General features: G+C 41.5%; 1 protein-coding gene across 4 annotated transcripts in view; it reads left to right on the forward strand.

The window, feature by feature from the left end:
• Positions 1 to 21,599, forward strand: part of DOCK4 (dedicator of cytokinesis 4) — a 473,166-nt gene that overhangs the window by 425,261 nt on the left and 26,306 nt on the right. For all 4 annotated transcript variants that reach the window (XM_056117998.1, XM_056118001.1, XM_056118000.1 and 1 more), the window contains 6 exons: positions 5,737 to 5,885; positions 7,644 to 7,730; positions 10,513 to 10,617; positions 15,139 to 15,280; positions 16,395 to 16,561; positions 20,233 to 20,319. In XM_056117998.1, coding sequence (XP_055973973.1) covers positions 5,737 to 5,885; positions 7,644 to 7,730; positions 10,513 to 10,617; positions 15,139 to 15,280; positions 16,395 to 16,561; positions 20,233 to 20,319 — 737 coding nt within the window. The remainder of the gene's footprint in view (positions 1 to 5,736; positions 5,886 to 7,643; positions 7,731 to 10,512; positions 10,618 to 15,138; positions 15,281 to 16,394; positions 16,562 to 20,232; positions 20,320 to 21,599) is intronic.

The raw sequence follows: 21,599 nt of genomic DNA on the forward strand, positions 1-21,599 counted from the left end.
TCACTGATGTTTAGTGATTTAGAGCACTTTTCCTGTGCCCTTTGGCCACTTGTATTTCTTCTTTGAGGAAGTTTCTGTTCATTTCTTCTCCCCATTTCTTGATGGAATTCGATGTTTTTTTCTTATTCTATCAGAGCCTTGTTTATCTTTTATATCAACCTCTTATCATATGGGTGTTGGGTAAATAACTTTTCCCATTCCAAGGGCTCTCTTTGTATCCTGACCACATTTCCTTTGGGGTACAGAAGGTTTTTCACTTAGTGTTGTTCCATTTGTTTCTTTTGCTTCCACTTGTTTGGTTAATGGTGTTTCATCTTTGAAGATTTTTTTTGGCATTGATGGTTCTGCCTTCATTTCCCTCTATATACCTTAGGGATCCAGGGCTAATATTAAGGTCTTTAATCCATAATATGCAACTCATTCAAGATCTACCAACACCTTTCTGTTCACCAGCATATCACCATTTGTCCTCTGTTTGGTTTGTTTTTCCTCCAATAGGATGGGCTCCTTTTCAAGAGATTGTCACATTCCCGAAGATCTTTCCCTCCTGCTTTTCTCACCAGCCCTTCTCACCAGCTGAGTTGATATTTCCAACTATTTTCCCATTGCAATGTTTTTCATGTTCTAAGAAACCACTTATTATATGGCCTTATTCATTAATCAGTGAGTATGTGTGCCTCTAGATATGGAGGGAGGGAAAGAAACAGATAATTGTTTTTCTTATTTATCTCAGTTCTTAGAATAGTACCTAGCAATGTGAGCGTTTAAGACAGTCATCACCATTGAATGCATGTATTTAAAGTTTAATACTTGGAAGGCATGTTTTTCTCCTTTAATATTATTAATCCCATAATCACAGGGAAGCCTCCATATCTCTTCACACATGTGCTGATATATTTGAATGAAAATGTGTAAGGAAAGAGACGGAAGAGGACACTGAGTAAAACTGCTCAGAAGTGTGATTGAGATGTTTTGGTTACCTGAAAAAAAATAAAATCCTCATCAATCTGACTTTATTTTGGAAATGGATAAATCTTTAGTCTCTATTTATTCACCTTGCTGTTTTTGTACTCCACAAAGTCATAAGAGAAGTGCTTTGCCCATTTTCCATTTGATTCATCTTTTTTCTGTCCTCATTTCTTTGTTGCCCTTGGAGAAAATGAACTTGCTGGAGAAGCCCTTCTATTTTTACAGGACTCTACAGTTGGCCTGACTCTTCTCCAGTCTCTGTGACGGTGCCACCCATTCCTAATTCAACCCAACTCTTCTACTACATCAAGTCTTTTTTTTTCCATACTCATGTACTCACTGTGCATTTCTCAATTTACACATCTCCATAGCATGAGAACTCCCCCTTTTTTTTTTTGGCATTAAAGCTCTTTATTTGAAGAAATTTGGAAAAATTAAAGTGATTAATTAAATGAGCATTCAGTGTTAATGGAAGATATAAGAAAAAGACTCAAGTTTGTGAAAAATAATACTTCATTTATATACATTACATATATCATCTAGGTATTCATAGTAAGTTTCTGTGGAGGCAAATATTTTCTTTTTTTTTTATTTATTTTTTTATTAGTGAAGCACCATGAGGTACAGTTGTAGATTTACAAATCTTTGTGCCTGAGTTTCGTCATACAATGATCAAATACCCATCCCTCCACCAGTGCCCATTTCCCCCCACCCCCCCTCCCACCCTGCCTCTGTGGCAGGGCATTCCCCCTTGGAGAACTCCCCTTTTAATTGCATGATGATGATTTTGGTTCAACATTATAAATGCTTTTTAAAAGCACACTTCGTGGAAATATTCACTATGATTTATTCTTCCCTCTTCAGAATGTAAAATTATCTTCCTAAGATGCAGAAAAATAAATACATAGCATATTTCCCTAAAACAGTGAGAGTTTCCTAGCAAGAGTATTTAAAATCAACTGCAGGAGTACACTGTGTCCCTCCTACCTCATGTACAGATAAGGCATAGGGATCAGAATGGTGGAGCACATGTCTGGCAGAGGTGAGACCCTGAGTTCAGTCTCTGGCTCAGTACAGCCCCCAGAGCACTGCCTAGGTGCCCTGCTCGCCCCCAGCAGCCCCAAGCACATCAGGCCAACATCCTACGTTGCTGGGCAGTGACCCTGCTTTTCTGCATCACCTCCCTCCTATTCCCTGCACTGCTAGATGTGAGCTCTGGAAATTTTTAAGGTATTCTTCAGTATTAAAAGTTTTTCAATAAAAATGTGTAGTTTCCTTCACACATCATACAGTCTATTCTGAATGTATGTCACCTTTACTTGAATCAAATTCTAAAACAGGTGTAATTTGTCTTCACAAACTACCCCACAAGCCCTTTGACTCCGTTGTCAGCATCTGCCAATGACTTGTCAAGCATCTTGTTTTCTCCCACTTCCCGGGGGACAGCTCATCCACATCTGGCCTCCCAGAATCCTCTGGACCCTCTCAGAGCAAATGTGATTTGGAAGATGGTTTGGAGGCTAGCAGCTCTTTATTATCAGACACTCTCATTAAAATTTTTATTGTAAATTATTTTCACTCTAGTATACTTACTAATAATATAGCCAAAAATGTTTTGGGCTAGAACATATTCACAGCTGTAGGGTGTTTGCCTTGCACGCAGCAGGCCCGGTCGAGCCAGGTTCATTCCTCCGCCCCTGTCAGAGAGCCCAGCAAGCTACTGAGCACATCTTGCTCTCATGGTGAAGCCTGGCAAGCTCCCCATGACGTATTCGATATACCAAACAAGTAACAAGAAGTCTCATGATGGAGATGTTACTGGGCCTGCTCGAGCAAATCAATGAACAACAGGAGGACAGTGCTACAGTGCTACTTATATTTTAATGACTTTAAGTACGTTCTCATTGTTGTGTGATCTGCATCACCTTGAAGCTGTGCTGCTATGGGATCGTTCATCCTGGCAAGCTGAAACTCCGCCCTTAGCAACTTCCATGTTTCCCTTCCTTCCCAGCCCCAGTCCCCACCAGTCGACTATGTGTATCTGGGAATTGAACATTCAAGTGTCTCTAAATCAGCCCGTACACAGTGGTCTTCTCTGAAGGAAGGATGTCCCTCTGTCCTTAGAGTTTTCATGTGAAATGAGTTGTCACAAGGATATTTTTTATGTGCTCAGGTGCTGTGAAAGACACAAATGAAGTGTGAAAGACTGTGGTAAGAATGCCTGATTTGGGACACAAGAGAAAGTCAGAGTTATTTGGCAACTGAGGGGGGAAAGGCCTGAAGGACAGGGATGAGGTCATGTGGTGTGTGTGTGTGTGTGTGTGTGTGTGTGTGTGTGTGTGTGTGTGCCCGCATGGTCCGAGGGGAACTACAGTCTGCTCAGGTTTCAGGAGCTGAGTGTGGACAGAGAGCAAAGGCACATATGGAGTTTTCTTGGGTGCTTGGCAGTTTCTGTAAGGGTATGTGATTAAAAAATCAGGAAATGGGGCTGGAGCAATAGCACAGCGGGTAGGGCATTTGCCTTGCATGCAGCCAACCCGGGTTCAATTTCCAGCATCCCATATGGTCCCCTGAGCATCGCCAGGAGTAATTCCTGAGTGCAGAGCCTGGAGTAAGCCAAGAGCATGCTGGGTATGACCCAAAAAGCAAAAAAAAAAAAAAAGTCAGGAAATGATCTCAAATCATTTCATCTTCACAGAGAAAACTAGAAGGCTCTTAAATTTATAATACAGGGTCAGGGATGTGACTCGGTCAACCACTTGCCTTGCACGTGTGAGGCCCTGGGATCTATTCTTGGCACTACTTTAAAAAATTACAGCCCAGATCTGATGATCAGTTTAATATTAATAATTCCTGTCCCATTCGAAGCAGTCTCCCATGGCAACCTGCATCATGCTGATTCAGCTCTGTTTCTGCATCTGTCAGTTAACTAATTCTCTGTCTCAGATTCAATTCCCACTAGAAAGAGGTCAGTCAGTGCTCATGCCACAAAAGGTGCCTCTGTCCCTTTCTCATCCTGGGCTGCCTCTGTGCAGGTTGTGTTTTGTTGCATCCTGCAAAAGCTGTCAGTAAGGTTAAAGGGCTCCAACTCGGCTGGAGGCTTCTTAGGATAGATAGCAGTGAGCCCCTCTTACCTTGTACCATGTAGGACACTGGTGAAATGTGAACAAGGGAATGGCAGGAATCAAATCACTGGAAACCTTCTCTATCACTCTTGGAAACTAAAAATGTATCCTGAGAGCTACAGAGAGTCATTGCGTGGTTTAAATCAGGGGGAAAACATGATCCATGCACAAACTGAATGGAGGAGGATTAGAGACTGCTGGTGGGTTATAAAAGCTTTTGTAACAGTCATTGAAGCCAGAAGATTGAGCTCACCATCGATAATTGAAGAGAAAAAAGGCCAGAGCCTGTGCCTCCCAGGACTTTGTAAGGAGCAAGAAAAAAAAAATGATAGTGACCCAGGCCTTTCGTATTATTACAACTATGTGTTACACATTGAGATGACCAATTTATTGTCCTGGAAATCGTCCTTCTTACTTTGGAGGTTTTTGTATAGTTGCCTATAAGGCAAATAAATGAAGAAAAAGATGACCACATATTGATATTAGGTTAAAAACTATATTGGATTTATCTAGACATATGGGAATGGTAATTAAATGGATTAATAACAGTTTGTCCATTTAATTCAATTTAGTAAACGAGTTGACCATTATGATGCTGGAGAGAAAATTATTATAGTCATTTATCAATGCCAATGAATTCTAGTTTCTGTTACTGATCTATGACATATTTGTGATCCAAGAAAATAAGAGATATGCAGAATGACAAGTATTCCACACTCTCTTAAACCTATAGGTCATTTCCATGGGTAAATATAGAAAATCACCCTTTATAGGTTACCCTGCAAATGACACCAAACATATAGTGACTTTATTAGCTATTACTGAAAATTTGTGTGACCAACCAGGAGAGTCCAATCAAATAACATAACAAACATTTCTCTTTGACTCATAATCCTTCCACCTATCTCTTTCTGTCCTTCCTTCTCTTTCGGGCCTTCACACACACCACTCTCAGCATGTCTGCCCTCCCTGATCCTTTTCTATTGCTGGATTTCTTTCTCCTCTCTGTACTTACTTACTACCTTGCTTCTTCATCCTTCCTAAATTCTGCCTCGAACCTGACACCTCCTCCCTAAGACCAGTTCCAAATGTTTAACCTTCTATTATGCAGAAGAACTTAGGTACCGTTTTTGGCTCCTAAGTAAACCCTTTAGAGGCTGCTCTTGGTCCCAACCCAGGGCATTTCCCTAAAGGTTAACAGTGTGTCCCCCCAATGTCTTTGAACCCTATACAAGAAGAAATTCTTAACAATTTTTATTTTACCAGTAGCCGACACACATTATAGAAAAGTGAAGATGGTGAAAGTAAGTGTATATGTAGGGAGACAGAGAGAGAGAGAGAGAGAGAGAGAGAGAGAGAGACAGAGACAGAGACAGAGACAGAGACAGAGAGACAGAGAGAGAGACAGAGAGAGATTTAACAGAAAACTAAAAGATTAAATTTAAATCTTTGATAATACATTTCACAGGGAATGCAGTCATTCATTATTAACCTGCTGCTGGCATATGTCCTGGATATTTTCCTTCTGAATCATGAAATTCAGAAAACAGTGCTTTCTCCAGTTTATCTGAAACAAGCTCCAATTGAAGGGAAAAATTTTGGGGGTCCCATCTCAATTGTTGTCTTCCCGCTGGGCTTTCAGAGGCTGCGTATACTCTCCTGCTATATGATGAGCTGCTGGAATGGTCTGATCGCCCCCTCCGGGAGTTCCTGACCTACCCCATGCAAACAGAGTGGCAGCGCAAGGAGCACCTGCACCTGGCCATCATCCAGAACTTCGACAGAGGCAAGGTAATGCTGCTGCCCATTGGTGGCTTCTGTGGAGTGATCATGTCGGTGTCACACGTCCTTTGATTTCTAGTTCATGCACACCCGTTTCCTCAGTCAGGGTCCCTCATATGAGCATGCACATGAAAAATGTCCCACTTGAAAAAAAATGGCTATCAGGCAAGGAATTCTGTGCCTTTAATGAGGTCTCCAGAAGATTCCAATGTGTGAACCATGGACATCAATTGAAGATACACTGAACTAGGAGTTTTGACAACTTAAGTATTTTATTCTCTGGAAGAAAAAAAAAAAACAATATAACCATCAGTCACCTCTCCAGATTGGCATCTGTGCTGCCACTCAGCATTTTTGTAAAGTGAGATGAATGAAACTGAATTTGGTTAAAGAATTTCATGTCATCCCATCATATACTTAAAAATGTGATAAAGTATTGAAAAAGGTACGATATAATTCAGTTGATTTGACTGTGTGAATGCTTTTGGTGCTATCCTAGATATCTCCAAACTGCCAAGGTCAAACAGAAAATTTAAATACAGTCAGTGACTGTCATTTTTAACAAACTTAATTAGGTACATCTAAAACTGTAATGTAAGGAAATTGCCTCTTTCTCTCCTCGTCTATTATTTATCAACTACATTGGCTTGTCATTGCATTAATAGCAAGGAAATGCCAGTTGTCCCCTCTGCTGTAACATTTCCCCTCTGCTTTAACATTTTCACTGTAGGACAGATTTGACAAAATCCTGAGCTTCATATGTATAGGCCCATTCCTAGAAGTCTGTGTTTCATCAATGTTGCCACACCTGCGGTCATGCATGAGTAGAAGCCCACAGTCTAAGAATTGCATTTGCATTTTACATAGTTGAAAGAAATCAAAACAAGAACAATGCTTGATGAGTGACATTTTTGTAAGAAATTCAAATTTGCGTGTCTGTAGATTAAAGCCTTCCAGGAATACAACCAAACTCATTCGTGTCAATGACCGCCCTTTTAGCAGAGGTCAATAGTTGTCACGAAGGCTGAATGACCCACATAGTCTAAAGTATTTATTATCCCGCCCTTTGCAGAAAAAGTTTGATGGCACCTGTGCGACATCACAGAATTTTTGCATCTCTTCTGAGAGCAGCCAGCTGGGTTAGCCCCTCACAATTTACAAGTGCAATGGAACCAAACAAGGAATTCAGCATGCCAGTTGTATATAATTGGGCCTTAGGGGTCAGTGGTAATTATTCCCTCCTCATCACCAAGGCCTGTTTATTCATCTCCTTGGTCATTGTGGAGCTGGAGTTATTTTGAGATGATGATTCTGAAATGAAACCAGAAAATGTTTTTGCACATATGCTAATAGCTGCTGTGGTGGAGTATTCAGTTCCGACTTCCTGCCGAGTCTTAATGGTTTTCATGTTAATTATATGATATGTTTCCTATTTTAAAATTTTAGTCATACTGTTAGAGGTCGATTATGAAGATTAAGGCTTGATCATCAGAAAGTATTAAGGACACCTCCTGACCTCTGGGTGGAAATAAGATAATGTTTGAGAATTGTCACATTCTTTTTGGGACCAGCGTGATAGTACAGCTGGTAGGCTGCTTGCCTTGCACGAGGCCCACCCACATTCAATCCCCAGCATCTCATATGTTCCCTCAAGCACCACTAGGGCTGATCCCTGAGCTCAGAGCCAGGAGTAAGCCCTGAGCACAGCCGGGTGTAACTCCCAAAACAAAACAAAACAAAAAGTACATTTGTGTTATTTGTCCACAGTGTTGGGAGAATGGTATCATTTTGTGCCGGAAGATTGCAGAGCAGTATGAGAGTTATTATGACTACAGAAACCTGAGCAAGATGAGGGTAAGCATCCTAATCTCATTTTGGCATCTTTTTACTTTAATGAGCTTTCTGGCATGAAATTAACTTTGAGGTCATCTCAGTGGTTTTATAAAAACTTTTTTAGAAGATTCTTCCCTTCTGAAGCACCCTCGGTAGCTTATTCAAAGAAGTAAAGGTAAAGGTAAAGGTAAAGGCCCTCCCGTTGATCGTCGATTTGCTCAAGCGGGCCCAGTAACGTCTCCATTGGAGACTTTGTTGTTACTGTGTCTGGCATATCGAATACTCTCGGTAGCTTGCCGGGCTCTCCGAGAGGGGTGGAGGAATCGAACTCGGGTCGGCCATGTTGGCCGCGTGTAAGGTGAACACCCTACCACTGTGCTATCGAAGTAGCAAACTGATTTGTGGGATACTATAATATACCAAAAATGTGAGACCTCAGTCTATTCTAAAAATATATAATCTAATAAGATTAGTATTTATAGGAAATAGCCATATTTTTTAAAGAGCTTTCCACTTGTACACATATTTTTATAACAATGTACCATTTAGGAAAAAATTTAGTAATTGGTCCAACTTTTAAATTATTATGGGGGCCAAATTATATCAGTGTCAGATCTCCTGAGCTTCAGAAATATTATTTATTTGTCTAACCTATACAGAATTAGTATCCAAGGAATTTAATATTTCAAATCCTTGAACCAAATGGTCTATATGTTCTCTTCTCTCATGTTCAGACAAGTCCCTGTTACCTTCTAAGGCCTTATTCTTTAGAGTCACAAACATTTCATACCATTTTGTAATATTTAAGCTCTTCAGAGTTTCTAAAATAGGATTATTAGCTTATACACACACACACACACACTCGGATCAGGGCTGGGCCTCCTCCATCCAGATCCCCCATAATTCAGTAGCTAGGCATTACACCCATCAACTGTCCCCAACTCCATGTTATTCCATCAACGGCCAAGACCCAGAGACTATAAAAACAAGCTCCCAGAAGAGAACAATGCAGAGTTCCCTGCCCCTGCACCTGGCTGTCCCCACTGGGACCCCTTGGAGGGGAGTGGATTGAGTTTCTCTCCTCACCCCGAGCAGAACCCTGGCAGCTGAAGACCTCTGAAACCCACCTACAGCCATGCTAAAACCACTCTCCACATGCTCGGATGAGCCTCACTCATGAAGGAACAGGCAGCTGAGGTGTGTACAACCCAGAACTGATATCTCCAAGGCTGCTCAGATTGGGACTGGGCCTCCTCCACCCAGATCCCCCATATTCTAGTAGCTAGGTATTATACCCACCAACTGCCCCCGGCGCTATGTAATCCCATCAAAGGCCAAAACCCAGAGACTATAAAACCAAGCTCGTAGAACCTCTTATTTTCTAGTTCTCACTCTCGGAGAACCCAGCAGGCTACCATGAGTAACCTGCTCACACGGCAGAGTCTGGCAAGCTCCCCGTGGCATATTCAATATGCCAAAACCCAATAAGAATGATGGGTTTCATTCCCCTGACTCTGAAAGAGGTTCCAATGTGCTAAAATCTTGCTAAAATCTCAGGGCTAGGATGAATGGAGACATTAATGGTGCCTGCTCGAGGAAATCAATGAACAGTGATACACACAGGGATACACAACAGGGATGACAGTGATACAGTGATACACACATAAGCACACACATACGCACATGCACGCACACACATAGAGATATATATGAAGGCTGTGTTGTTATCTTTTAATTCTGCGGTAGCAACTTTGACAGCTCATAAAATCCCTTTTACCACACAACTAGCTTATTCAAGCAATAGGACTAGACTCTTTACCTCTGGCTTAGGATTTCATGACAGCAATTCATCAGTATTTCTCTTCACATAAAAACCAAAGGGGGAAAAAACTGTTTCCCCCTCAGTCCATCACACTGGTCCTGGCAGACACTGCAGTTTTCTATAAGATTGCTTCTGTGCTTCTCTTGGCATCCTGTCCGTGTAGCAGAAGTGAGGTTACAGTGTTTACCCGGGAGAGCCCTTGGGTGCCATAGTCACTAAGATTTTTATAAACCCAGAGCATTACACTTCATACTGACTGCTCTTTGGGGTGCTGTTACTGGGGCTGGGGAAAGGAGGAAAGTTTTCTGGTGCAATATTAGTCTTTCTCTAGAAACCCTGGGGATGATAATACCATGAATGAGAAGCCATAAGCTTTATGTGCTTCATAGTTCCAATACTGTCAAAGACACGCTGAAGAGCTTTCAGCTTTGCCATGGGAGCCTCCTTTGCTAGTTTATTTGCTGGTTTTATCCCTTCAACCTATGCAAGGCCACATTTTCCGAATGTCCTGAATTACTACATCCATGATAGAATCAAAGCCCACAGGTGAGCACAGATGGCACTAGAATTCTCCAGAAATGTTCTATTTCTAATAGATCATATTCATTTCTGTTTAAGTGTGTAGAAAGGCATTTCTCTGTGATTGTATCTGTCAAAATCATTTTTTCTCTAGTGAGATGGAATAATACATTGGATCCTTTCAGATGATTACTAAACATCTATGTGTCCTTTAGGTCCCGAAGAACTGAGTGACTGTGATAGATACCATATAACTTGGAAAACCTAAAACTTTTACCTTCGTCATTAAAAGAATAAGCTTGCTCTGTGAGCCTTACCTCTTAGTATAGGAAGGGAGTCAAACTTTCTTTTCTGCAAACTGAGCAAAAACAAAATGTCCTTCTATGTAAAAGAAATGATTTCTTCTATCAACTAGTGAAATTGGAAGGTGAAATGAAATATTTAGAATTTCTCTTTTCCTAGATGATGGAAGCCTCTTTGTATGACAAAATTATGGACCAGCAACGCCTGGAACCGGAGTTCTTCAGAGTTGGATTTTATGGGAAAAAATTTCCATTTTTCTTAAGAGTAAGTAATATACTATTTGCCTTCATACTCCAAGGTAGAAACAATGAAAAAAAAGATATTAACAATATTCTGTCTTTTTCAAGCAGAGGAAAAATTGCATAAACTTTTGAGTTTATAAACACCACACTAATCTAAAATACTTTATTTGAGCAATTGCTCAGATATCAAGCAGTGTTTTGATTCTTCCAAAGTTAATATGTTTAATATATTTTATGAGCAATCTTTGGTCATTATTGTTGTTTCCCTTCTGTGGTTAATGATCACTATTTAGTTCAGTCTGCGATTGCTGTGATGTTTGCCTTAAGGATAAATGACTGCATTGCAAGATTGAGAATTATACACTCTCAAAAGCATAGCAGTTTCACCTCCTGTGAACATCCTACTTTCAGAATTATACAGGGAATTTTGTTTGACCTACTTGATGACTTTGTGAGAAGGTAAATGTCACCCTGCAAAGAGACTCAATTTATTGCTTATACAAACAGGAAAAATTTCCAGACATTCAAAGTTTCCTACTTAAAAATATATTTGATTCCATTCTTCCAGTGTTCACCTAGGGTCCTGTAGTTTATGTGCTTGAATATTCATTGAAAACATGTTACCTCCAACCTGTATACAAACATTGGTTGAAAGAGGATATGTACTTACCTCTCTAGGCAGCTAAGGAGAACTATCTGGTATAATTTGTAAAATGAGTAAATTAATTATAAATTTTATCTTTCAATATACAAATATCTTGGTATATTGCCTGACCTAAATCCTACTTTCATCCTATATCTATTCACAGATACAAGATAAAACTATTAGAAAAGAAGAAATGTTTTTACTTCATTGTTTAGTCATTAAAGTCATTTAGAAATAAAACTTAATTGTATAATTAATAAATTTTCATGAACAATGATTCTAGAAAATAAATTATAAACATATTGACTTATTTATCCATACACTCCACATTATCCAAATACCACTGACAAAGTTATATTTTCATATCACGTGGAGCAAACATGAAGATTTGGACAAATTGATGTCCTCTTTCATTGATTAAATGATTAAGTAGACTTAAGTGAAATCTCCTTGTTGGGCTACAAGAGAATAAGCACATTCTGGTCCCAAAGCTGACTCTACAGCTGGATATACCTAAAGGCAGAGGGAAACCTGATTCTGGGTTAAAAACCAATGGGAATTTCAGAACACTTGTTGAATTTGGAAGACTAGTTTCAAAGTAGACATACTGTCACCAGGAACTCTCTGCAGAGCTCCTGAGTCCAGATTCAGGGTGTCAGTGAAATGAGGGGCACTGTAGCACTGTAAGTGGCACAGAGACTTGAAGATGGTGCAAGTGCCCAAGGACTCAGCAGAGGCTCTGCAGATGAACTGTTCACTCTATTGGCTCAAAATCATGCAAAGGCAAATATGACGTTTCCTTTCATCATGTTAGAGTTAACTGATTCATTAACCCAGTATTTACATTTGGAAATCATAATATGGTCAGATGGGGCACAGAATTGCTTCTTTTCTTTTTAATGGTCTTTCAAAAGTCAGACGAGGGAGCCAGAAAGATAGTACAGAAGCTAGGGTGCTTATCTTGCACACAGCTGAACCAGGTTTGATACCCAGTACTACATATAGTCCTCTAGCACTTCCGGAAGTGAAATCTGAGCACAGAGATAGAGCCAAGCCTGAGCAACACCAGGTATGGCCCAAAAACCAAAAATCAAAGAGAGACCAAGAAGAAAACTCAGAGGTCAGGTTAACCATCCTTCCGTGCACAAGACTGGAGTTTGAGCCCAGAAGCATTATGAGGTGCAGTCATGGAAGTCCCTAAACACCATCAGGTGTGACCCTGTGAGTCCTCACACAGCTGGCTTGAGCAGCGTAGCATCACCCTAGCGTTTACTGTTCCCCAGTTAGCTGTGGGTCACTGGGGCTGACTGTAAACTTCCTGAGTACTGTAGGAGGCAGCCTCCCCTCTCGAAAGAAAGAAGAAAATTAACTTTCGTTTTTTAAAAAATGTTATGTATTGTATATTCTATATTCTACATTAAATAATATTAATTTTTAGATCAAATCTGTCATATAATGATTTTTTAAGTATTTATGAAAGTACCCCAGTAAAATCATAATGTAGTTCTAATCAGCATCTGGTTTAAGCTAGCACTTGTATTGAGTAGCCCTAGATATCCATGTAGTGTTTGCAATTAATATCAGTAAAATATATAAAGTTAAAAATGTATAAGTCATTTAGTAGCCATACTTGTTTGTTCATTTGTTTTACCTAGACCAGCTCCTCATTGTTGTTGTAATTTTATCTTTGGATGTAGGAAGTGATAATTTAATGAAAACATCCTTGTGATGAGTTAGTAATCCCAATCAGAAAAAGGCAAAACAATCCTTGGAATGTTTCCTGAAGACCAGGTAGTTGGTGAGGTATAAACAAATTGGAGAACGGAGCAAGATGTAATATAGGAGGGAGAAAAGAGTCTAATAGTCCTTTCACATCATTATGAATACTTTCATTTTGTTTTATTTTGATTTGGTTTGCTTTGCTTTGGGGGCCATACCTGGTGGTTCACAGGGATAATTCCTGGCTCTGTAATCAAGGATCACTCCTGATGGGACTTGGGAGACATGGTCCCAGGTATAGAACATGGGTCAGGCATGTGCAAGGCAAGGGCCCTTCCTGTTGTGCTCACTACAACCTGGGACTTATATTTTATTTATTTGTTTGTCTGTTTGTTTGTTTAGAGGCCATACCCAAAATCCCTCCTGGCAGGCTCGGGGGACCACATGGGGTGCCAAGGATCTCACCTGGGTTGCCCATGTGCAAGGCAAATGCCCTAACCACTGTACTATTATTCCCACCCATGGAATTTGCATTTTAAACAAAACCCCACTTTTATGGTGATAGAGGCAATAATTTTAAAGGGAATTTAACAAATGAGAAAACTACATCAGCTAATCAAATAAATTTTGTTCAAGTGTCGATTTGAATAAGCCCATCTCTCTCTACATCATGAGTCATTTAGAAATGTTTCTAGATGCATTTTCTTCAGAATGAAAGAGAAGGGTTACCCTCTGTTGGTTTCTAAGCTACACTGCACCCTCCGGAACTGCAGTAGGCCTTTTGAAAGAAATCAGATTCTAGTCTATTTTCTTCATTTTGAACATTTTAAAAGCCTTGAAAATTACCTTTCATTGTTAAGTCAACTTCAGGATAATTTTTAAAGCTCAAATAAATTCATTCAGCCCTATAATTATATGATCTAATTACTCTTCTTTTTCTAATTTTTAAAAAAATAATTTTAGGTTCTGTGGTTTCCTGTACTGTTAATGGTAGAGTTGCATAAGTCACTCCAGTACCACACCTTCCATCATAGTGTCTGCTTCTCTTCACAATTGTCCCACTATCCCTCCACCATTCTGTCTCCCACCCCACCCCCTCACTCCTGATCCCATGGTGAACTTCCTACTGAAGACCAGTTCTGCTTCTGTTGCCTTTGGGTGTTTGTTAGTCCCCTAATATGCTTCTTTATACCCCATGTATGAGAGAGATTATTCGGTGTCTGGCCCACTCCTAACTAATTTCACTCAACGTGATGCTCTTCAAATCTATCCACATAGCAGCAAATGGCATTATTTTTTTTAATCCAGTGTCCAATAGTAGATGACTGGATAAAGTAACTAAGGTACATAATGAAATACTACACAATAGAATATATACAATGGACTACTACTTGGTTTTAGAAAAATTGAAATAATATAGTTTGCTGCTACATGGATGGAACCTGGGTCAGCCATGTATAAGACAATTATACACTGTACTGTCTCTCCAGGGCTGGAGCTATAGCACAGCAGGTAGGGCATTTGCCGTGCATGAGGCCAAGCCAGGTTCAGTTCCTCTGCCCTTCTCGGAGAGCCCGAAAAGCTACGGAGAGTACCTCGCTCACAAGGCAAAGCCTGGCAAGCTACCCTTGACATATTCGATATGCCAAAAACAGTAACAAGTCTCACAATGGAGACATTACTGGTCCCCTCTCAAGCAAATTGATGAACAAGGGAGGACAGTGCTACAGTACAGTGCTACTGTCTCTCCAATCCCTATAAAAAATAATTTTAAGACACATTTTCATTAACATTTAAAGTAACTGTAATTGTTTTGTACTTCAGTGATATGAGAGTCAGGTTTTCTTTGCATAGCATGCAAGTACATAGGCAAGAGAGAGGCTTGCTACTGGATCTTAGCAGTCATATAAGGGGGACGGGGTCATGGCCAAATCATCGAGCACTTACCTTGCATATATTAGACCCTTGGTTCCATCCCCAGAATAATTTTTTTTAAGAGAAAGCAAAAGTAATGCAAAACAAAATTTAGAATCTTTGCCCTGCATTTTTCATACTTGGAAATATTTCCCCCCTGTGTATATTTGGGTGTGTTTTACTCTGTTGGTGAGTCACTGCCGGTCTTCTGTTTTTAACACTCTCAGCCACACACTCATGATCTCTTCTTTGGTTCCCCCACAGAATAAGGAGTTTGTGTGTCGAGGGCATGACTACGAGAGACTGGAGGCCTTCCAGCAGAGGATGCTCAACGAGTTCCCCCATGCCATTGCCATGCAGCACGCCAATCAGCCCGACGAGACCATCTTCCAGGCAGAGGCTCAGTGTATCCACACTCAGAGGGGTTACCATCCAGTTTGGACCATCTGGCCACCAACTGCACCGCATTTTCATGCAGGGGTGTTCAGCCACTGGATTCTTGCTATTAGTCATCCATTTGGTGCTTCTCTTACTTGTCACCTTAGTTGTAGCAAAACTCCTGCTGAACAGAATCATTCTTTTTATAACCACGTGCCAGCTAAGGAGAAATTCCTATAAAATTCTGATAAAGACTTTTTTTCCTCTTTATTAAGACTTTTCTGTATTTCCATCCTGCTTTTAAAGCTCTTTTCTAGTGGTTGCCCTTAAAATAGCTTTCCTCTGACATGTCCTATGGAAACAACTTCTGTATAGGGAAATGGCATTTTGTTTACTGGCACATGTCATATCGTTCATCCTCTTTTCTGTTGATACTATATTTATAATAGAAGGAGGAAGGGAAGAGAAAGTGGTACCCCAGTATCTTTGGAAATCTCTTGGCGATGGCATCCTGGAAAATCTTTTGTAATTTTACACATATAATCGACACCATCACTAGCTAAACGTAAGAGGCTGCAAAGAAATTCCATAGTCATTGGAGGCACAGAAATTTCATCCCAGTTTTCCTTCTGAATGCATCTTTTACTGAAACTGATTAGCTTAAGAATTATAAATTCCTACTAATTATTATCGATACCTTTTCCCAGTACTAACTGAAATTCTCAGAGAATTCTCTGTTGTGCCAGAGAATAGTACAGCACGGAGAGTGTTATGCTTGCACATGGCCAATGTGAGTTTGATCCCTGGCATCCCATTTCCCTGAGCACTGCCAGGAGTAATTTCTGAGTGCTCGATAGTTACACACCTGGCCTCGGTGCTCACACATTTGTCGTTGTGATGTACACTGGCCATGGCACTTTCCATGTGCCACCAACCTAGAGCCACCAGAGCTTTACTGGCACATGTAGGTGATACTGGGGATCAAACTCATGGCCTCACCTAGCAAACAAATGCCTCTCACCAATGAGCCTTCCCCAGCTCCACCCTCCCCACAACCTTCCTCACTTCTTCACAGCTAAACACAAACCAAACTTCCATAGAATTTGCCAAGTGAGGTTCTCACCTTGACTCTTCAATCCCAGATTTGCAGATCTATGCTGTGACTCCTATTCCAGAAAGCCAGGAGGTCCTGCAGAGAGAAGGTGTTCCAGACAACATCAAAAGTTTCTATAAAGTGAATCACATCTGGAAATTTCGCTATGACAGGCCATTTCACAAAGGCACTAAAGATAAAGAGAACGAATTCAAGGTACAGTACATTTATTACATGCTCTTTCCACAGAATGGAAGCTTCCTGGGGCAAGATTCTTGGTAAATATTTACTCAGATGAGTCAAGTAACAGAATCAGAAGGAGCCATAAGTCATTAATGGTTCCGGGTTTATTTAGCTGTGCATCAAAATGACAAGGTACTCGCCAACACTCTTCACCCTGAGGCCCACAATAGGAACTCTGACTTAATGGTCTAAAAAGAGATTTTGAAATCACCGTACTTTATGATGTTTTAATGTCTGTGGTCTGCAAACCATTCTTAAATCCATGCACGAACTTAGTTTTCTCACTCATTTTGGTTATACCAACTGTGCAAACCTCAAGATGTTTATAGTCAGAGGCAGTAGTGGGTAGGGCGTTTGCCTTGCATGCAGCTGACCTTGGTTTGATCTCCGGCATCCCATATGGTCCTCCAAGCACTGCCAGGAGTAATTCCTGAGTGCAGAGCCAGGTGTAAACCCTTAGCATCGTTGGGTGTGACCCAAAAATGAAAAAAAATAATAATAATTATAATGAACTGGAACAAAGGATTCAATACATGGAGAACAGTTTGCTAGAGCATACTATAGCAGTGGAAAAATTCTGTGCTAGCTTCTGCTGCTTTCTCATATTTGAACCTTGTGTCATTAGAATTTCTGAAGAGGGACTGGAGTGATAGTATAGAGGTTAAGTCTTCTGCTTTACACGTGGGGATCCCACCCTCAACTCCTAGCACTAGATTTGTTTCCCTCAGCACTGTCAGAAGTGATCCCTAAGAAAAAGCCAGGAATAAGGCCTGAGCACTTCTGGGTGTGATCCAAAACAAAAAGAGAAAACCAGCGTAAGAGCAACCCATGGTCTGCGAGTACTGTGCTCTCCGTTTTCAGTAGTTCTAACATGCTTTACTAATTCAGAGCTCTCTTAGCTAGAAAGGGATAAAATTTCTTTCAGTCCTCTGTAAGAAAGGTGCAATGCTGCCCCCACTGTTAATGCTCATCTGGTTTTCTTTGACAGCAGTGATTTACAGAGTCCAGATAGATTCCCCACATGGTGTTTCCCCTCTAAACAAAGAATGAAAATCTAACTTCTTATGTGTGTCTATTGGTTTAGCTGACTTCATTGTAGATAATTCCTCTCTGCTTACGCGAGAATCCTTCTACACTATCCGTAATCATGGTCCAATAGGCATTCACCTGGCCAGCTCCTCCTGGGTCAGTTCCTGTGCAGTTATGCCAAGTGATCACAAGAGGTAGCTCTGTTAGTTGTGTAGCATTGATGGGAATGAACAAAAGGTGTAATGGGTTAAATATTCAGATTTTCTAGTTCTACAAGATACTTGGTTTTTTTTACTATTGAACATCCAAAAAACATTTAACAATGCTGTCCTTTGCAGTAGCATAAGCTTGCAGTGCGTAGAAAATCAAAGCTCCATGAGAGGTAGGAGTTAACTTGTAGGGACTCACAACCTGATTTCTGCCAGACCCAGCAGCCCTGTAACCCATACCTTCTAATACCTTCTCCACTGTTCTCTCTTTGCATCCTCATGGTCATCACTTTAACTGTCAATTACATTAACAATGCCTTATTTAAAAAAAAAAAAAAGCCCAAGGGCCAGAGCAATAGTACTGGGGGTAAGGTGCCTGCCTTGCATATGACTGACCGAGGTTCTATTTCTGGCACCCCATATGGTCCTCTGAGCCTGCCAGGATTGATCTCTGAGTGCAGAGCCACGAGGAACCCCTGAACACTGCCAGGTGTGGTTCAAACACCAAATTAAACCAACCAACAAACAACAACAGCAAAAACATAGTCTTACAAAGCCAGAGCAATGGTACAGTGGGTTGGCTGCCTGCCTTATATGCAGCCAGTCTGGTTCAGTCTACTGCGATTTCCGAGCATCACCACCATGATTAGTCCCTGAGCATCCTTGGGTGCTCCAAAACACTGTAGCACTGTAGCACTGTCCTCCCGTTGTTGATCAGTTTGCTTAAGCAGGCACCAGTAACGTCTCCATTTTGAGACTTGTTGTTACTGTTTTTGGCATATCGTATATGCCATAGGGAGCTTTCCTGGCTCTGCCGTGCGGGCGGGATACTCTCAGTAGCTTCCCAGGCTCTCCTAGAGGGACAAAGGAATCAAACCCGGGTTGGCCGCATGCAAGGCAAATACCCTACCCGCTGTGCTATCAATCCAGCTCCAAAACAAAACAACAAAAAGTAAATTTCAAAAAATCTGGCTTATTACTCCAATGCTCACAGCTCTCCGTCTCTGTCCCCTAACTGTTCCTCTAGAAGTTTCTGCCAGTCGCTCGCCCACCCTCCCTCCCCACTTCACCAGCACTAAACTTCCTCCATCTCTTGCCGTGCCCTTTCACAAGCCTCTCCGTGTCTGCGCCTCCGGCTTCCTGCCGCCTGCCTGCTGCCCCCGCTCTCCGCCTGGCAGACTCCTACTCGCTCTTGAGAATTCCACTCACATGGCACCTCTGTGAAAAGAGCTGGCCTCCTCCCACAGTGCGGCGTGGGCCTTCTTCTGCCACCCCTCAGCACCTTGAGCATGCCTTTCTCCGCACCCCACCCCCTTACTCACCTGCTCTCGCGGCCTCCCCGCCACCCCCAGACCACTTAAGACTTCTGTCACAGAGGCAGTGCCCTATTTATTTCAGATTAGTGGCAAGTACAGGGATACAGGCTCATTGGCGGGGTGGGAGGTGGGGGCAATGTAGTGGAATACATGATCCTATTTTAGGAGTTTGGGTAAAGTCTGTCAACTTGTTGTGGATATATCTTGCTTAAATCAGAAAAGTGAGGCATTGACACTGAAGTCTGGTTGACGAAGGAGAAGCCCGGTAGCAGCAGCTCTTGGTGAAAGACATCATGCACTCACCACAAGGGGACCAGTGCGGGTTAAGGCCATTCAGCTGGGACCAAAACAGTGTGGACATGGAACAAGCAGGGAGATATCAGAAGTTTGATTTATGTTTTTAGGATCGATTTTAGTTTAGACAGATGGTTATAATAGCATTAACGTGCACGGTATAAATGCACAATAACAGCACCTCACCATCACCACGGTACCCTACCAACTGTCACCTCTAGCGCAGTGTTCGGAAGTTCTACAGTATGAATTTCTGATGCCAACTCTCCAGGGACCTAGAATACAGCCTTGAGCAGGGCCCGTTGCCTCTGTGAGGCTTACGATCCTCACCTTTCAGAAAGAAAGATCAAGCTCTGTGATTTCTTTAGGATTATGTTATTCTAATCCTATGTTGATTAGCAGATACTGTTACCCCTGACAGATAAAACTGGCTAAACCCCAAGAAGTGAAGACAGTCTAATTTAAACTGTTCCAGAGAAATAGTGGAGAAAATAAAAAGATGGCCTCGGTTTTATATATTTTTAAGCTTTCTATCTAAAATAGATCACTTGTTCCCCACAGAAGAATATTTCGGATGGGACGATATACAATGGAATGATTAGCATAAGCTTTAGCAGTATCTTACTGTGATAGCTCCGTGAGGGAGAAGGGATTTCCAGCGTGCTAGAATGAATACTGCAGACAAGCCCACAGAATCCAGCAAAACTGGATAAAAGGCAATAGTAAACATTAGTCATAGCTCACTAGCTGGAAAGAAGGTCAACTTGGGGGACTTAATTTGTTTTGTGTTTTATAGAGTCTCTGGGTAGAGAGAACGTCATTATATTTGGTGCAGAGTTTACCTGGAATTTCCCGCTGGTTTGAAGTGGAGAAGCGTGAAGTGGTAAGCATCACAGCTTATTCTCAAGTATTTTCTTATCCCAGTTGTTTACCTGGAGTCGTGCTGTCTACAAATTGCTTCTGTTTTTGACTCAAAGTCCCTGAAAATACTCATAGTCAGTTGGTGAATATTTATGATAGTGACTTCTCCCAGCATATGAAAGAGGGACCATTATTTTTATTATCCTGGTCCATCCAGTAGGATTCCTCAGAAGGATTGTTAACATAAGCAATTTGGGGTCCTTTATATTTTTCAATTGTTGAGGTAACATGGTTATAATAATATTTACATTTAAAGTTTGATGTATAAAGTTATTGCACTTTCACCACCACCAAAATGCCCAAGACCCTACTTATATCACATCTTCCATCCCCTCTGCACCCCTCCGCTTGTAATCTCAATTTTGTAATCCAGGCCCACGGATCTGTCATCATTCATTACTGCTTGGTCCCTTGTCTTGCTTCATTAAATAGCACTGAGTCAACTTGTTTCTTTAGTTAGGAGGCTTAGAATTCCTGTTCCTTTGGTCACTCTAGCTGTGTGACCTCGTGCTTACTGTGTGTCCAACCAATGCAAGAAGGTTACTTCCATTATCTCATATCAGTCATTACAGTATCGAAGCTACGAAGTATATAAAGGCTCTCTTTTTTGTTGTTGTGGGGAGAGTAAGTCATTCCTGGCAATGCTTAGGGGCTGTTTCTGACTCTCCTCAAAGCACTCCCGGCATTGGTCAAGGGACCATTTCTGGGGCTTGAACTGTGTTCTGGACAAGTGCCTTGGGGCCAAAACGATAGTACAGCAGGTAGGGCATTTGCCTTCCAGATGACTGACCCGGGTTCAATCCCCAACATCCCATATGGTCCCCCATGTACCGCCAGGAGTAATTCCTGAGTATAGAGCCAGAAGTAACCCATGACCATCGCTGGATGTAACCCAAAAAGCTGTCCCTGTCATCCCTGTCACTGTCCCTGTCCTCCCATTGTCCATCAATTTGCTTGAGCGGGCCCAGTAACGTCTCCATTGTGAAACTTTGTAGTTGTGGACTGTGTTTGGCATATCAAATACATCATGGGAGCTTGCCAGGCTTTGCCGTGCAGGCGAGATACTCTAGGTAGCTTGCCGGGCCCTCCGAGAGGGGCGGAGGAATCGAACTCAGGTCAGCCATGTTGGCCGCTTGCAAGGCAAACGCCCTACCCACTGCACTATCGTTCCAGCCCAAAAAGCAAAAAAAATACAAATGCCTAAACCGTTGTTCTATCTCTCCAGTCCCCAAAAAGGTCTAT

Source organism: Sorex fumeus, unplaced genomic scaffold, assembly GCF_029834395.1.
Source record: "Sorex fumeus unplaced genomic scaffold, SorFum_2.1 ptg000037l, whole genome shotgun sequence".
NCBI classification, from domain to species: Eukaryota; Metazoa; Chordata; class Mammalia; order Eulipotyphla; family Soricidae; genus Sorex; species Sorex fumeus.